This window comes from Tiliqua scincoides, chromosome 1, assembly GCF_035046505.1.
Source record: "Tiliqua scincoides isolate rTilSci1 chromosome 1, rTilSci1.hap2, whole genome shotgun sequence".
Lineage (NCBI taxonomy): Eukaryota > Metazoa > Chordata > Lepidosauria > Squamata > Scincidae > Tiliqua > Tiliqua scincoides.
The window spans coordinates 110170771-110186213 of record NC_089821.1 but is presented as its reverse complement, the minus strand read 5'-3'; the positions used below and the strand labels follow the sequence as shown (position 1 = coordinate 110186213).

General features: G+C 39.9%; 1 protein-coding gene across 1 annotated transcript in view; it reads left to right on the top strand.

The window, feature by feature from the left end:
• TTN (titin) overlaps window positions 1-15443 on the top strand; it is a 322156-nt gene that overhangs the window by 70596 nt on the left and 236117 nt on the right. Inside the window, exons 45-47 of the mRNA XM_066621689.1 lie at window positions 8816-12688; window positions 13456-13734; window positions 14846-15409. Of these exons, the coding sequence (XP_066477786.1) occupies window positions 8816-12688; window positions 13456-13734; window positions 14846-15409 (4716 nt within the window). The remainder of the gene's footprint in view (window positions 1-8815; window positions 12689-13455; window positions 13735-14845; window positions 15410-15443) is intronic.

The window sequence follows — 15443 nt, the reverse complement described above, 5'->3', positions numbered from 1 at the left end:
ATACTCTACACCAGAAGGCAGCCCAGAGCGATACTCTACACCAGTAGGCAGCCCAGAACGCTATTCTACGCCTTCAGAGGAGCCAAATAGAAATTCAGATATGACAAGGCCAATTACACCACCAGAACGTTATCAAACACCTACAGGCTCTCCTCTGCAACAGAGGAAGTCATCTCCTGAAGAACTACGTGCTGAAATGTTTGGTACCCCGTGTGAAGCATTGGAGCCAAAAGGAAATGAAATGCCTCCTGCATTTATTAAAGCATTGACTAAACGGAAGATCTATGAAAACAGCACATTGCGCTTTATTGCAGAAGTCATCGGCTCTCCTATACCTGATGTGAAATGGTACAGAAATAAGTCATTGCTCGAACAAGATCAACATGTCAAAATACAAAAAGAGGGTGATATATGTATTTTGGAAATTCGCAATGTTCAAAGAACTGGAGGAGGAGAATATATGTGTCATGCAGTAAATATCATAGGGGAAGCTAAAAGCATTACACAAGTAGAAGTGTTGCCCCATGATGGGAGAGCATTAGCTCTTCCTCCTCCAGTCACTCATCAACATGTTATAGAATTTGATATAGAAGAAGGTTCAGCATCACGGACACCTTCTCCTCAGGAAATACTTCTGGAAGTAGAGTTGGATGAAAATGAGATTAAGGAATGCGAGAAGCAACTGAAAATAGTCACCATTCCTGAGGACTCTTCTGATAATCGCAGCATGATTGTATCTCTTGATGTTCTCCCTTTATCTCTGGTGGAACACACAATGGCTTCATCTGGGAAAGAAAGTGAAGATGTCAAAATTGACTTTCAAGTCACAGAGATGCCACCACGCTTCACAACTCCTGTTTTTGACACAGAGGCTCCAAAAACATCTGATGCGCTGTTTCACTGTACTGTCTCAGGTTCACCGACTCCAGTAGTGCAGTGGTTTAAGGGAAATAAGTGCATTACGCCAGATGTTTCCAAGTACATTGTTGTTAGTGAGGATGGAAGCCACAGTCTTAAAATTCAGAATGTAGGGGAATCTGATAGTGGTATGTATTTGTGTAAGGCAGTTAATACTGTTGGAGAAGCTACTTGCAAATGCTCTTTAGTTGTAACAGAGTGCCAGAGGTCTCTTGCAATTGCAAATGAGGGAAGTGAGACAGAGGCAGGTTTAGATAGCAGTAGTGATAGGCCTCAGAAAATAGATTTGCTTGTTGATAATACTATTCAAAATGGCAGCCAGACAGAAATAGAACTGGAGTTTGAGTTTGAACGTGAAACTGATGATTCCCAGAAAGCTGTAAAGCTTGTAGCTGTTACAGAACAGGAGCAGGAAGAGGAAGGAGAGTCGTGTGTCAACATAAATTTTGATGTGTTTGCTGAACCAGCCAAAGAAGAGCAAATTGAATTTAAAGCAGAGAGTACAGCTAGCTGCAGCTTTGAATTCCAAATCACAGAAGCACCTCCCAAGTTTATGCAGCCTATTTCCGATTGTGCTTCTTTCATAGGTACTTCTGCATGTTTTCAGTGCCTAGTAGTTGGCTCTCCAAAACCAACTATCAGTTGGTTCAAGAACGGGACATTGATCCTTGGAGATAGATACTGTATGGAAGAATGTCAGGTGGGGTGCCACAGCCTGCTTGTAAGGAACCTAGTCAAAAATGATGAAGGGGTGTACAAGTGTGTAGCAACAAACAAAGCAGGGACTGCCTGCACTACTGCTTTGTTAACAATCTGCTAAATACACGCTTGGTTTCAAAATCTATTTTTTGACTTAAAGAGGTCACAGATTTGCACTGGTTTCAGATATTTGTGCAAATAAACTATGTAGCAGTAACTTCAAATGCTTCCTGTATTTTGAAGCAGCCTTGTAAGTGGAATTCCCTCGCCTTACATTGACGCTCACTCTTGTGAGCTATTGTAGGGATTACGTAGCGCTTAGACCTTATTCATGTCGACAACACAAGGCACGTTTCAAATTGACTTCTGTTGATCCTGATCCCTTATTCATCCCTGTAATGATATTGTAATTGTTGCCCACATGTGTTTACCATCTTCGTCTGATACATGTAAATATGCTTGTGTTATTTAAAGGTGCATTTGCATTTTTGTTAAAAGGGTTTTGGAATATTTGTTACCCTGGTTTCCTTGCAACTGGATCGTATGGTGTTGTACTTTATATGCACACTCCATTTTCAACACAGTTCTGTGAAATAAGTCAGATGAAGATTTCTCTCTCACAATGTTATATCAGAAAATACAATTCTCTAGATCCTGAATCTTTATGTTGTTCCTCTTCTGACAAAACTCCCACTGAAGTAACCGAGACTTATATTGATTTCATTCCAATGTAAATCAAGAGTAACCCGATGCCAGTCAAAATACCCTGATTCAAAGAGAATAGGAGACCAAATTGGCCCCCTGTGAGAGGTTTGTCATGATAAGGACTATATAAAAAAATTCAGGATTTATTTCTCTTTTACCAAGTTTTGAGCACCTGAAGTCTAGAGCAGTTTAGCAAACCTAAACTGAAGCAATCTCTGGTCCATAGATGGGGGGAAAAATAGGACACAACTCAAATTAGGACACAAACTCTGGTCAGGGCATAATATCTAGTAATTATTATTATATTTCTCTAACCATATATTGTTAAATATCAAATAGACCACAAGTTAAAACTATGCATTTCTTGCCCCCCCCCCTTCAATATGGGAACAGAAATAGTACCTTCCAGTGTACTGTTTGATCCAATCAAATTATTTAGGCTTCATTGTTCCGCATGAATAATCCAGGAATGGGTTCCATTGAAGTCAGTGAATTTCCTGAGAAAAGATGCATAGAACTGGAGTATTCACGTATTAAATAAAAAAAAAAATACATAGGTACATAGTCAGGATCTCAACAATAACACCTTGTTCTTTCAAACATAATTATGCAAACTAATGAAAATAACCTTCCAAGGTACATAAAAATTAATACATAGAGAAGAATATGACACTGATTAACAGCCCAGTCCTGTCCACACTTTCCTGGGAGCAAGCCCCATTGACTCGAATGGGACTTACTTGTGAATAGACATGCATAGGATTGGGCTGTCAGTTCTGTATATTGACCCCAGACAGCCTCATACTCCTGAGAGTTAAGGCTGCTTGTTTTGATTTTCAAAACTGATACTTTAGAAGAAGCATGATGATTTATATTTAAATAAAGTAGTGCATTAAGTATATGCATGTTCTTATTTTTATATCTTTTGCTCAGTATATCATCAAATATGCATGGCTTGATGCACCACATAATCTCAAACTTAACTCTGTATAAGATCTCTGATGTCCCCAAAAAGATTAGAATTATTCTTGAAAATACAGAGTAATTCTTTTTAGAGTAACTCCAAAAAAAGTTGTAATCAGGCATTTACACCATGAAATTTGTCTCCTGTTATCACATATTATTTATCTGATCTTACAGAAGCCTGAAGGTTTTGATTTGAAACACTGTTGTATGCTTATAAAGAAAACAGACAAAAAAGTTTGTTCTCTGAGGACTCCAGAGAAATTTGTAAAGCTTCAGCTTGACTATATGTGCGGAGACAAACCTTCATGCCTCTCTTTTAAAAGGATCATGAGAGATTATATAAATTTCCCCACCAATCTCAGAGTAATTTCAGGCATACAACTAATTTGGTTGTACTGGCCCAACTGATTTTGGATAAAATATTAAATGATTGACATAGATTTTTTTTTTAAATAAAAGTTAGACTGTTCTTATTTTTTCATTTTGTGAACCTGGCATGTCCTTGCTATATACAGATTAGAGAGTGATGTGATAAAAATACGGGCAGAGAGGGAGGAAGGGAGAGAGTGCAGTTCTGGCAAATGGTGAAAATAATTTAAATCATACAAGACATTTTATTCTGCTGATGATTCCAGTCTAGCATTTTACTCTCAGCTAGCTGGAATGGGTATTATCTAAAGCAAATTTAGATAAACATTTAGACAAACATTTTAGATGCAAACAGCAAGATATCAATATATGTGGAAAATCTGAGGTTAAAAGGAAAGGGACTTTTATTTTTACCGCTTAGTTGCACTATGCTAACACAATGGATATACAGGGTATTTCAGTGCTCTTACAGCACAATCCTATGCACATCTACTCAGAAGTAAATTCCTTTGAGTTTAATGAGATTTTCTCTCAGGTAAGTGTGTATAGGATTGCTGCCTTAATGACCACTAAATAAATGATAGTAGGCATTAAAATAATTTGCATAGTAGCTGAAATTAATATTTAATAAAATAACAAAGCATAAATGTTAAGTGCTGCGGTATAAGAGAAATGAGAGTGTCTGATTCAACATTGAAGTGGGTAGAAATTGCATGTGTCTGTTGTCATTCCCTATATGGTTGACTTGCAATTTTTGAGTTAGTGAAATGCAGCTATCTCTGCGTATTAGAGAATATGCACTGAATGTATTATATTGCCTGAAATCACAAACCTCAAACAGTTCCATGTTGGGGAAGTTCAGAGTCAGAACTGACTTCCCATGCTCATGTTCAGCTTCCAGTATCTTTGCTTACACATGTGCAGCCTGAATGTTCAAAAACGGTCAATGCAAAGAAATTGTACCTGCAGATCTGCTGTGCTGGGGCACCCTACAAGCTGCTGTGGGTAATACTGCAATCAGGTCTATGGTGGGGTAAAAGGAAAGGGTGTTCTGATTCAGCCCTTGCACCTCTTCCCCTCCCCCAAGCTGATCAGCACTGTGAGATCCTTTACTCAAAGGTCTCACTTAAGACAAAAAGGATAAATCCCAAACCATCTTCCTCCTACTCCAGGCCTGCCTGGGGACTGATCAGTGCTGATAATAGGTTCTGCTCTTCAGTACCCACCACTCTTTGGAACCACACATGTAACAACAGGTGTGCAGCTTTCTTGCAGTGCCCCCATTCCTGTGGATCAGGGCCACAGTGTTTTTAAGCTTTAAATTAAACTTCTGGCTGGCAGGAAAGTTAAGGCTGATCAGCAGAACCAGCAGAGATTGGTTCAGGTGTAAATCCCAAATAACTGTTGGTTTTAGGAAAATCATTGCTAAATAACCTCAAAGAAAGCAAAGTTGGGCAGCTGGACCTGTATCTTCCAAAAACAAGCATTTAAGCTATATGTTGTTTTTTTCCCAATGTCAATTCAAATGTCTGTTTTTCAGAGTTACGAAGCGCCATAAAAAGAGGGTCTAAAGAGCATTATTTGTTCATATTTGATGTTACATTTAAAAAGACAATGTACATATTGTTTTAATAAAAATATAAAATGGAATACTGCTCTTGCTTTTGTTTATTGAAATTCTTTGAAAAATTAATAATTACTTGACCTTTTAAGACAATGTTTCTTTCAAATGAATGTATGCAAACATCATTACCTTCATGCAAAACTCATTTAGAGGTTTAAAAGCAGAACACTTGCTCAGGGGAGCGAAACTAGAAAATACTTCCGTTTTCTCCAGTGGCATGGGGAGGGGGGCAGGAAGCTGGAAACGTTCTGTTAGTAATTGTAAAAAAAACCATTACTGAAAAAGTTTAATCAAAAACAAAAATATCAAAATGATCACTCATATACTAAGCCAGTGGTTCCCAAACATTTTCAGCTGGTGGATACTTTGACCTACTGGGCCATTGGCCATGGCTCCCTATTAGGCTACAATCCTATACATTGTATAGGGCAGCAGGTTTTTTGTGAGAATTCTGCGTCCCCCTGACTAGGGTCCCCAGAGAGCCATGGCTCACAGTTTGGGTACCACTATATTAGGCTAATCATTAATAAATACAAAATTTAGGAGTTAGGCTGCAATCCTAACCACACTTTCCTGACAGTAAGCCCCATTGAACAAAATAGGACTTACTTCTGAGTAGACCTGGTTAGGATTGTGCCCTCTTACTGTTAAAGGAAAATTTATAGACGAAGTGCAAGATGCTTGTAGTCTAGTAGAGCCCCAAAGATATAGAGGACTCTTTAGAACTCTGAAGGTGCGCAGGATTCCTACTATTTGCTATCAGAAAGGGCAAGAGATAATATGCAATCAGAGATCCAGCGTTTGCAGTGTTCCCGTTTGTCTAGACAGAGCCTATGCCTGTCCGGTTTGTACATCATAAGCTCTGTGCAGACTTACTACTGAATGCATAGAGGACATATGCATACTGAATGCACAAGAGACAGGGACAATAAGCATGAGCCCCATCCACCCCATATGTACATTCATTCTGCACAGAAGTAACTTTTGCATTGCTCTTTTCACTTTACCTTTTCATACAAGGATATTAATTACCATTTAGAAAAGGAAGGTTTTTCTATTATGTGAACTGCGGCAAGAATTTTCCTCCCTGACTACATGGGAGACCTGATTAATGCAACTTTGGGGGGGGGGAGGAACTTATGGAAGCTCGTACACAAAATCTCTTTGCAAAAAAAAGGAGAGGAACATAAAATAGCATAGGGGTCAACCTTCAATCAATTGGTTGGAAAGCTCGAGTTCCTATCTGACTATACATCTGCTTGGTACAATGTTATACTTTCATGTGTGGACCACAGAATGCCCTGACGTGCTATTCAAGTTACGGGCAGCTGCATTTGCACTTCTGCAGAGGCACAGTATGTCCTTTGCTGGTGCTTCCACACAGGTGTGAAACACTGGACTGGCAAGAGCTGGCTGTTCCAACTTGCATTGATGTCAAGTTGCAAATGAACATCTGGAATGTAACCTCTCTGTAACTAGAGGACTTAACAGCGCTATCCTATACATGTCTACTCTGAAGTAAGTCCTACTGAGTTCAGTAGGTCCTGCTCCCAGGTAAGTATTATAGGATTGCAGCCCTAGTACAGTATATTTGTTTTGAGCAAGTGCCAAGGGAAGTTTGTAATCTAACATTTCTGTGCAAAAGTAAAACACTGATGGTTTCTTGACTTGAAGAAGCTTATTATGGATGTCTGTGGTAAAATCGCTGTCAGTTTTCAGCCATGTAATTATATGATACTCCTGAATAAAATAACGGAAGAAGGAAAGAATTTAAAGCCCCACTCTTATCCCCCACCATCAGTGCCCACGCAACCCATGCCAAAAAGGCATGTGCTGCATCCAATGATGGAGGGTGGGGCGACCTGAGGGCAAATAGGAGGTAAGTAAAAATTATTTCTACTTACCTTGCATAGGCCCTGGAGTCTCTTATGGGTCTCATTAAACATATGCCACCTCTTTTTGCTGTATATGTCCAAGGAGAGAAAAAGGGCAGAGAGGCTTAAACAGAAGGGATAAGATCTGGTGTGCACCACTGCCACTTCCTCCTGCCTGCCCAGGTGTACCCCCAGTCTTCCCCACTCCATCCCTACTGACAGCCTTACCCCTACCACTAACATATCAATGCCAGGGGCTCCAGGCAGGCTGCTACCATGTGGCTGGCACCACTTGCAGCTTCCAGCAACAGCCCAGTTGCATGCTATATGAAATTGAGTTTTGCAGTGCCATAGGTTGGGCTAAGCTGCTGGAACACTAGTGCAGCCCATTCATAGGGCTGGGCTGTAAGTTGTGCTGGAATCCATCTGAAACACATGAAACAGATCTTAATCAGTGTTCGTTTCAACAATTTTAGTGCAACTAACAATTTTAGTCTACCAATTTTTCCAGATCAGGGCCCCATCAATCATGAAAGTGCCATAGATGCATAAGTTATCAACTTTCAACCATCTGAGAGCATATGCCTTTTTCAGATGTAAAACAGCTACACAAAGCATGCACTAAATTAATGTGAAGGCTCATTATATTCATAAAATTCAGTAAAGCTGCAGTCCTATACACACTTACCAAGAAGTAAGTACCATTGAACTCAATAGGACTTCTCAATAGACATGTATAAATTGTGCTATAAGAATGTGTGCTGACTTGACCATGAAATCAGGAAATTAATAAGTTTTCTTCAAGTACCAAACAATCATGGGAAGATCCGTGCAACACCTATATCTGACAGGAAATAGATAATCAATGTGATTTAAAAGACAGATATATAACTAATCAGAGTCCTTAATTTAAGTGCTACCTCTAGCTTTTCTTGCTTACACAAGCTTCTATAAATACTTTTTATTCAATTTAATGCAACTGTTTGTTTTATTTTGCTGTCTGGTATTCATCGAAAATTGAAAATTTGGCTCTGTTAATACACTTCACTATTACCAACATTTTACTTAAAAAAAAAAAAAAAAAGATGGATATATTTTGTCTTCAGTTTGCATGCAAATATTCCCAGTGGTGGACTTTCCATTTAGTTCATGGGGCAAATGCCCCGGGTGCAGAGCCTCGCGCACCATTAGAACCCGGTAGAAGCCTCTCTGAGGCTCCCAACTGGGTCTGAAACTGTGCTTCCAATTTCCTGGAAGCACAGTTTAAAGCGTCTGGGTAGCCTCAGGAAGCTTCCCTGACACATCCTGGGGTGTGCGAGGCTCCGCAAGCTACAGATAAGTGGGGGGGGGGATTTGCGCATGGGGAGGACACCATCACTGACCTTTGCCCCGGGACACAGGGCTGTGGAGGTCCACCTAATTCTCATGCACAGATTTAAATTGAAAATTCTCACTATCAATGCAGTTGCAAGATATGGCCCCCAATCTGATGCAAAGGTGATTTCATACGAATGTTTTAATTACTTTGCAGCCTTGCCACTACAGCACACATACAAAATGTTGCCCTAACATGTTTGATAGTTAATAACTTGTAGTTACTACTTGCAACTTTTCATGAAAACATTTTAGTAAAATGTAAATAATTTTTTTCCCCATACAGAAATTTCTAGTTCTATTATTTTGTCCGCTGAGGAAGAAAGAACCGAGAGTTACACCAGCAACCTACAGTTATCTGATAGAGATAAAACACTTGAACTCGTGCCTGAAAATTCAGTTTATTCCAGCAACCTAGAGATGAAACAAAAGAAGAGCCATGTTCCAGTCTTTCTCAAACATGTGTCGAACATTGAGATAAGTGTAGGAGATACAGCTAGACTCTCTGTTGTTGTCACTGGGAATCCAAAACCTCAGATACAATGGTTTTTCAATAGTGTTATGCTGACATCATCTACTGATTATAAACTTGTATTTGATGATGACAACTATAGCCTCATCATTCTTTCCACAAAATTAGATCATGAGGGAGAGTACACTTGCACTGCTAGCAATATCCACGGAGAGACTGCATGCAGTGCTTATCTGAAGGTGAATCTTAAGGGAGATAACAGGGAATTGGTGGCAGAATTAGCCAGTGAGACTTCCATAGAAAAGAAAGGAAGTCCCCAATCTCCATTTTTCATTAAGAAACTAGATCCTGTTCAGTGTATACAGGGTGCTCCAGCAGTGTTTACGTATAAAGTGACTGGTGAGCCAGCTCCTGAAATTTACTGGTTTAAGGAAAGTGTCCAGATTTTCTCCAGCATGCATTGCACCATCATTCATAATCCAGATGGTTCTGGAGCACTTACAGTGAATAAGTGTCAGAGAGAAGATGGTGGTTTATATACCTGTAAAGGAATAAATCCCTTGGGTGAAGCCACTAGTAGTGCAGAACTTCTTATTCTTCTGGACCTCTCTGGTGAGTTTCCATATAACGAGCAGAAAGCTATGCAGAAAAAACGAACCAAAACATATGAAGAAACTGTAAGTGAGCAGGCCACCGAGTCTCGTTTATATGCAGTTAAACTGCCTGGTGATGTTAGGCAGGGTGGGCAACAAATGATGTATACAATTGGAACAGAGGAAAGGCATTCACTCCGTAGTGAAGAGGTGGATGCTTTAACGTCTTATTCAACAGCTACTATCCAGCAGGAAGCCCTTCTTACTCAGCAAACAGCCTTGCTTGAGTCTCAAAAGGTTGAGGAAATTGTAGGTGCATCTTCTCAGGCCACGAAAAAGGTGGTCCCTACAGCTTTTACTGCAAGTGAAGTGAAGGAACACCCTGGCTTCCTAGAGCAACATTCTGAGCCGATTCAAAGCCCACCAGTAGCTGAGTTGCCCGGTTCCCAAATCCACCAAGTTTTTGATATCTGTTTACCTGTTGTGGAGGAAGTAAACCAAGAAGACAAAGAAAAAGAATTGCAAATAAAGCAGCCAGAGATGGCTGAGCCAAAGTCTGCAAAAGAAGAAAGATCTCCCATCGCCTCTGTTATTTCTGAGGAGAACTATATAGTTTGCTCTGGGGAATTTGTTGCACTCTCAATTTCAGGAGCTGGAGAAGTTACTCCAACCAGTGAACCCAAGAATGTTGTGAGTATTCCTAGGATTGAGGGTATCCAAGAACTGTCAAAGGAGAGTACTTTGGAAGTCCAAACACACAAATGGGAGAAGGGCACGCTAGTGCAGGAAGAAGGCAATTTTTTCCAATCTGTTGTTGCAGCAGAACAACGTAAGATCAGTGAAGCTCATACTCAGGCTATTGATTATGTTGATGCATCTGAAGAAGTTCATTCAACCCAGGAACCATCAAATCTACTGCATGTGCCCATGATTGGCTCCAACCAAATGCTTCCAAAAGAGTCCACCTTTGATGCAACAGTTGCAGAACAGCAAAAGGGTTCTCTGATTAAAGACAGGCTTGTCAAAATGGCCGTGCTTGCAGAAGAAAAACAGGAGCTCTCAAATGAAAAAGCAGAGGATATTCCTCAACTAGATAGCACTGTAATGGCAGAAATACAAAAGGAGGGTGAAAAGTCACTACAGTTGCCCATTGTTCATGGGCAAATCATCCTATCTAGGGAAGAGCATTTTAGCTCTGAGCTGCCACCAGAAGCTGAAGCATTGTCTAGGAAAAGCCCTAATTTACTACAGTGCTCAATAACCAAAGACAATGTTTCCACCCCTTGTGAAGATGTGAAACAGTTTTCTGCTCTGACTGAGCCACTTAGCATTCAATCCGCCAAAGAGCCGGGTTCCATTTTGCACCTGCACGTGAGCCAAACTGAGCAAGTGTTCCCGAAGGAGGGCATCTTGACTTTACAAAACCCCGAACACCAAACTGCTTTACAGAAATCTGAAATCCTGTTTAAACGGGCTGTGACTTCTGAAGAAGAGTGCCAGATCACAGCAGAACCCCTGGAGACCTTTCAGAGCAGTATTGCTGGAGAAAACTCAGTTGTAATAGCTGAGCCTCAGCTCCATAAGTGGCTGACAACTGTGAGTGAGGAAATATTGCTCCCCAAAGAGCAAATTGTTCCTGAAGCGGGGAAAGAACAAAAAGCTGCCTTGAGAAAAGAAGACTTTCAAACAGTTATGCAGGTATCAACCGTGACTGAAGGGAGGCCCTTGACCTTAGGACATACAGAAACCTTTAAGGATATTCAGGCCATGAGTTGCGAGGTGAAGACTGAGTCCAAATTACCTTCAGAATCCATCTGCATTGGGGAACAAGGTATCCCCATAGAGAATACAGACGTGCTAGAAGCCACAGAGCAGGATTTTGCCGCTCGAATCCAAGAAGGACAGTCAGTCAGACTTCCACTAATACTGGAGGAAAAACAACCCTTCAAAGAAGAACACCTAGAGAAATTATCAAGGCCAGGCACTGAAGCTCTAAAGGCACAGATGCAACTAAGGGTGATAATGAATGTTCCTGAAACACAAGAATACCAAGTCCTTCCCAGAGAAAACCCATTTGTAGCTGAGGTTCCAGTATGTTGTAGTTTAGACATGAAGGCTAAAATAAGAAGCATTCTGAAAGCAGCTCTGACAAGTGAACAACACGTATTTTTTTCTGACCCACTACATGATATTGAAAAAGTTTGTTTAAAAACTGTGAAGATAACTAAAGAACCAAAACTTACAAGATGCACCTGCCTGATTACCATAGGAAGTTCCAACCCTGTAGAAATAACTCTCTCCCTTGAAGGTGTATATTCGCATGCAGCTGACTTAAAAACTGAAGTGCAAGCTGCATTCTATTCTATTATTTATGAAGAACAGCACATTCTGATGGCAGAAGAACCCAGCAATATATCAAAACCTGAACATCATACCTTACATATTAGTTGTTCGCCTCTTCGAGAAATGTATTCAGTTACTATAGCTGATGTTACACCTATAGAGCAGCAATCATTTAGTAAGATTGTTGGTTCACCCGAGCCTCTACATGCTGAAATGAATACAGAATCAAAAATACCTCTGGAGCAGCTTGTGACTGTTCATGAAGTCAGAACTGTGACTCTAAAGGAACAGATTAAAGATGTAGGCACAACCTCGCTCACCCTAGACATTCCTTCAGCAGCTGGCCCCATTGAGAAACCAATAGATGCTCTGCATGTGAAAGAAAGGAAGGAGGAACTTTTTGAGGAAAATGAAGAGGAGGCATGTATAGTTAAGGCTAGGGATCAAGCAGACAGGATAGTGGGTGAGAATTTTCCCATCATGCATCACAGTTTTGCAGATACCGTTGTTGAGGAAGGTGATAGTGTAAATCTTACATCAATTATAACCAATGTTAAAGTAGTGAATTGGTATTTTGAGGGTAAGCTGGTATCTTCAGGGACTGAGTTCAAGTGTTTTCAAGAACATGACACATACACACTAGTAATCAACCAAGCCCTGAAGGAAGTACATCAAGGAGAGTATACCTGTGAGGCACTGAATGAAGGTGGAAAAACAACAACATCCGCGAAACTCACAGTTGTAAAAAGAGGTTGGACTATGGGGATAAAATATTGCTTTCATTTTCACTCATTATCTAACAAAGTAGAACTATACATATCTGTATCATTGTGGATACAGATAAAAGATGTGTATAGACCACTAGTTCATCACCAAACTAATCACAGATTCTCTCCCTTTTTATGTCTTCATTAGTACTCAATTGGTATATTTCTTAGGCTACCCACTCACATGTCCCCCTCTAGCTTCTGAAATAATTTGCACTTCTCACTCTGCAGTAGTGTTTCATGGTATGTTTCACAAACAATCACTAAACAGACTTCAGTTGTAATTACGGGCTCTTAAAAGCGCGCATGTCTCAGCACTTTCATCCCCATGTTCACAGAACAGAATGTTCACTCTTCCTTTTCATGGTTACAATAAGTCTTGAACACCATTGCACCATTTTAGCAGAATGTCACACATTTCATTCTGTACAACCTGGTATAGTTCAATATATCACGTTGTTCGCATGTCTCTGGTAGTAAGTAGCACTTCAGAATACTGGAGTGCCATGATGCACTGCAACATAGACCTTGGGTAGACTGACTGAGCACTTCTTAGGGTTTGCTTTCACTCTTGACAATCATTTTCCTTTGCAGCCACTTTCCTTGGATTGTTCATGACATCATCCATCTCATTACTGTTGGTCACTTTATTAACTGTGATGTGGAATGTAGACTTATACACACCATCTAATTAATATTCACATGCACGTGGATGATTTATAATCATATTACTTTATGCTTTTCTTTTTAGTTGGTCCGATACTGCGAAGAAGATTGGAATCCCAGGAAGTAGCTGTGAACCACGTCGCCAAGTTCACCTGTGAGATCGAGATGGCGCCAAACGTACGATTTCAGTGGTACAGAGCTGGGCGGGAAATCTATGATGGTGACAAGTATACCATACGTACAGCTAATTATACATCCACTCTTGAAATCCCGAGACCTCAAGTAGTTGACTGTGGAGAATATAGTTGCAAAGCCTCAAATCAATTCGGCAGTGTAAGCAGCACAGCAACTTTAAAGGTGACTGGTAAGTACCGTACATAAGTGAGCATATTTATTGTGTTATTAGTGGTTCTGTATCCCAAAAATCTTGTTTTAGGATTAATTTTATTCACTGTGCTTATTTAATGCAACACAGCCTGAGAGTCTTAATTTGCCTTATAGAAACAGAAGAAAAAGCTCAGCATTTTTTTTCAAGGTTCATAATTCTTATCCAGAAACAAAATTACATTTCTGTTGGAAACTGGCTCTGTGAAGGATAGAATATAGTCAAGTTAACAGTTGACAAATGGATTGTGACTTTATGATGAGATTCTTTTGAAGCGGTTTTGAGTCTAAAGGAAACCATGCAGATATAAAGGAACTGATCCAGTCTGTTCCTAACATGCACGTAACATGCATATGTACACATATGCCAATTCTTAATTCATGGAATTATTGAGAGGAAATATTCCCCCACATAGGAAACTCCCCTACGTAGAACAGCACATATGGAATGCAGTAGATGTGGCAAGAGAACAGATTACTCCCAAAGTCTTTGTAAATATGCTTTCTATTTCCATCACATTCTCTTATGAACAATCCTACTGTTCAGACATAAATATCTTCAGCACCTTGTATTTTTTTAAATCTTTCATTTGATCATGAATTTGCTTGGATGCAACTGATTTGATTTACAGTTTGCATATGAGGAGATCCGTGTTTATGAAGTGTTTGGTGACAGAGCCACCTTAAAGTAAATAAAAGATGCGCCATAGTGCTTTGGTATTTCCCTTTTGTTAAAAGAAAATCTGTATGGGCATTTTGAAGCACTATTTTTATTACACATCTTTATTTTACTACTGTAAAATGGAATGCATCTTTTCTCTTATAGAAATATAATACTGCTTCATTCATGATTGCACTCAGAATAACCTACCAATTTGGTAACTAGATCTCTCTTGTTAGCTGAACTTTTAACTCTTATATATACAGCGTGCCAAGTTATCTTAGTGATGATTATTGCAAGTACCTTGACAGCAGAGGATCTTCATTTCATAGTATTCTTTAGCTAATGCATGATATAGCATTTTGATCTCTTTTCTTGTGTAGTGATAGTTACCCATACCAATGTCAACTCTACACTGTTTCTTTTGCAGAAGCATTTCCTCCAACCTTTCTAACCAGACCTGAGTCTATTACTACTTTTGTGGGTAAGAGTGCCAGGTTCTTCTGTACGGTGTCAGGTACCCCCATCATAGACATGGTATGGCAGAAGGACGGCACCGCCATATCGTCTACAGATCACTACAGGATTTCCGCTTCAGACCAGAAGCACAGTTTAGACATTGCGCATCTTACTGTAAATGACAGGGGGATATACACTTGTAAAGCTTCAAACAAGTTTGGCGCAGATATATGCCAGGCAGAACTTGCCATTATCGATAAGCCCCGTTTCATTAAGGAACTGCAATCTGTGCAGTCTGCCATCAATAAAAAGATTCATCTTGAATGCCAAGTAGATGAAGACCGGAAGGTAACAGTCTCCTGGAGCAAGGATGGGAAGAGGATACCTCCAGGCAAAGATTACAAGATTTACTTTGAAGACAAAATAGCATCACTTGAAATACTTCTGTCTAAACTTAAAGATTCTGGGACATATACATGCACTGCTTCTAATGAGGCTGGAAGTAGCTCTTCTTCTGCCACTGTAACAATCAGAGGTAAGAAAATGGTTGGTCTACTTAACTTTACATT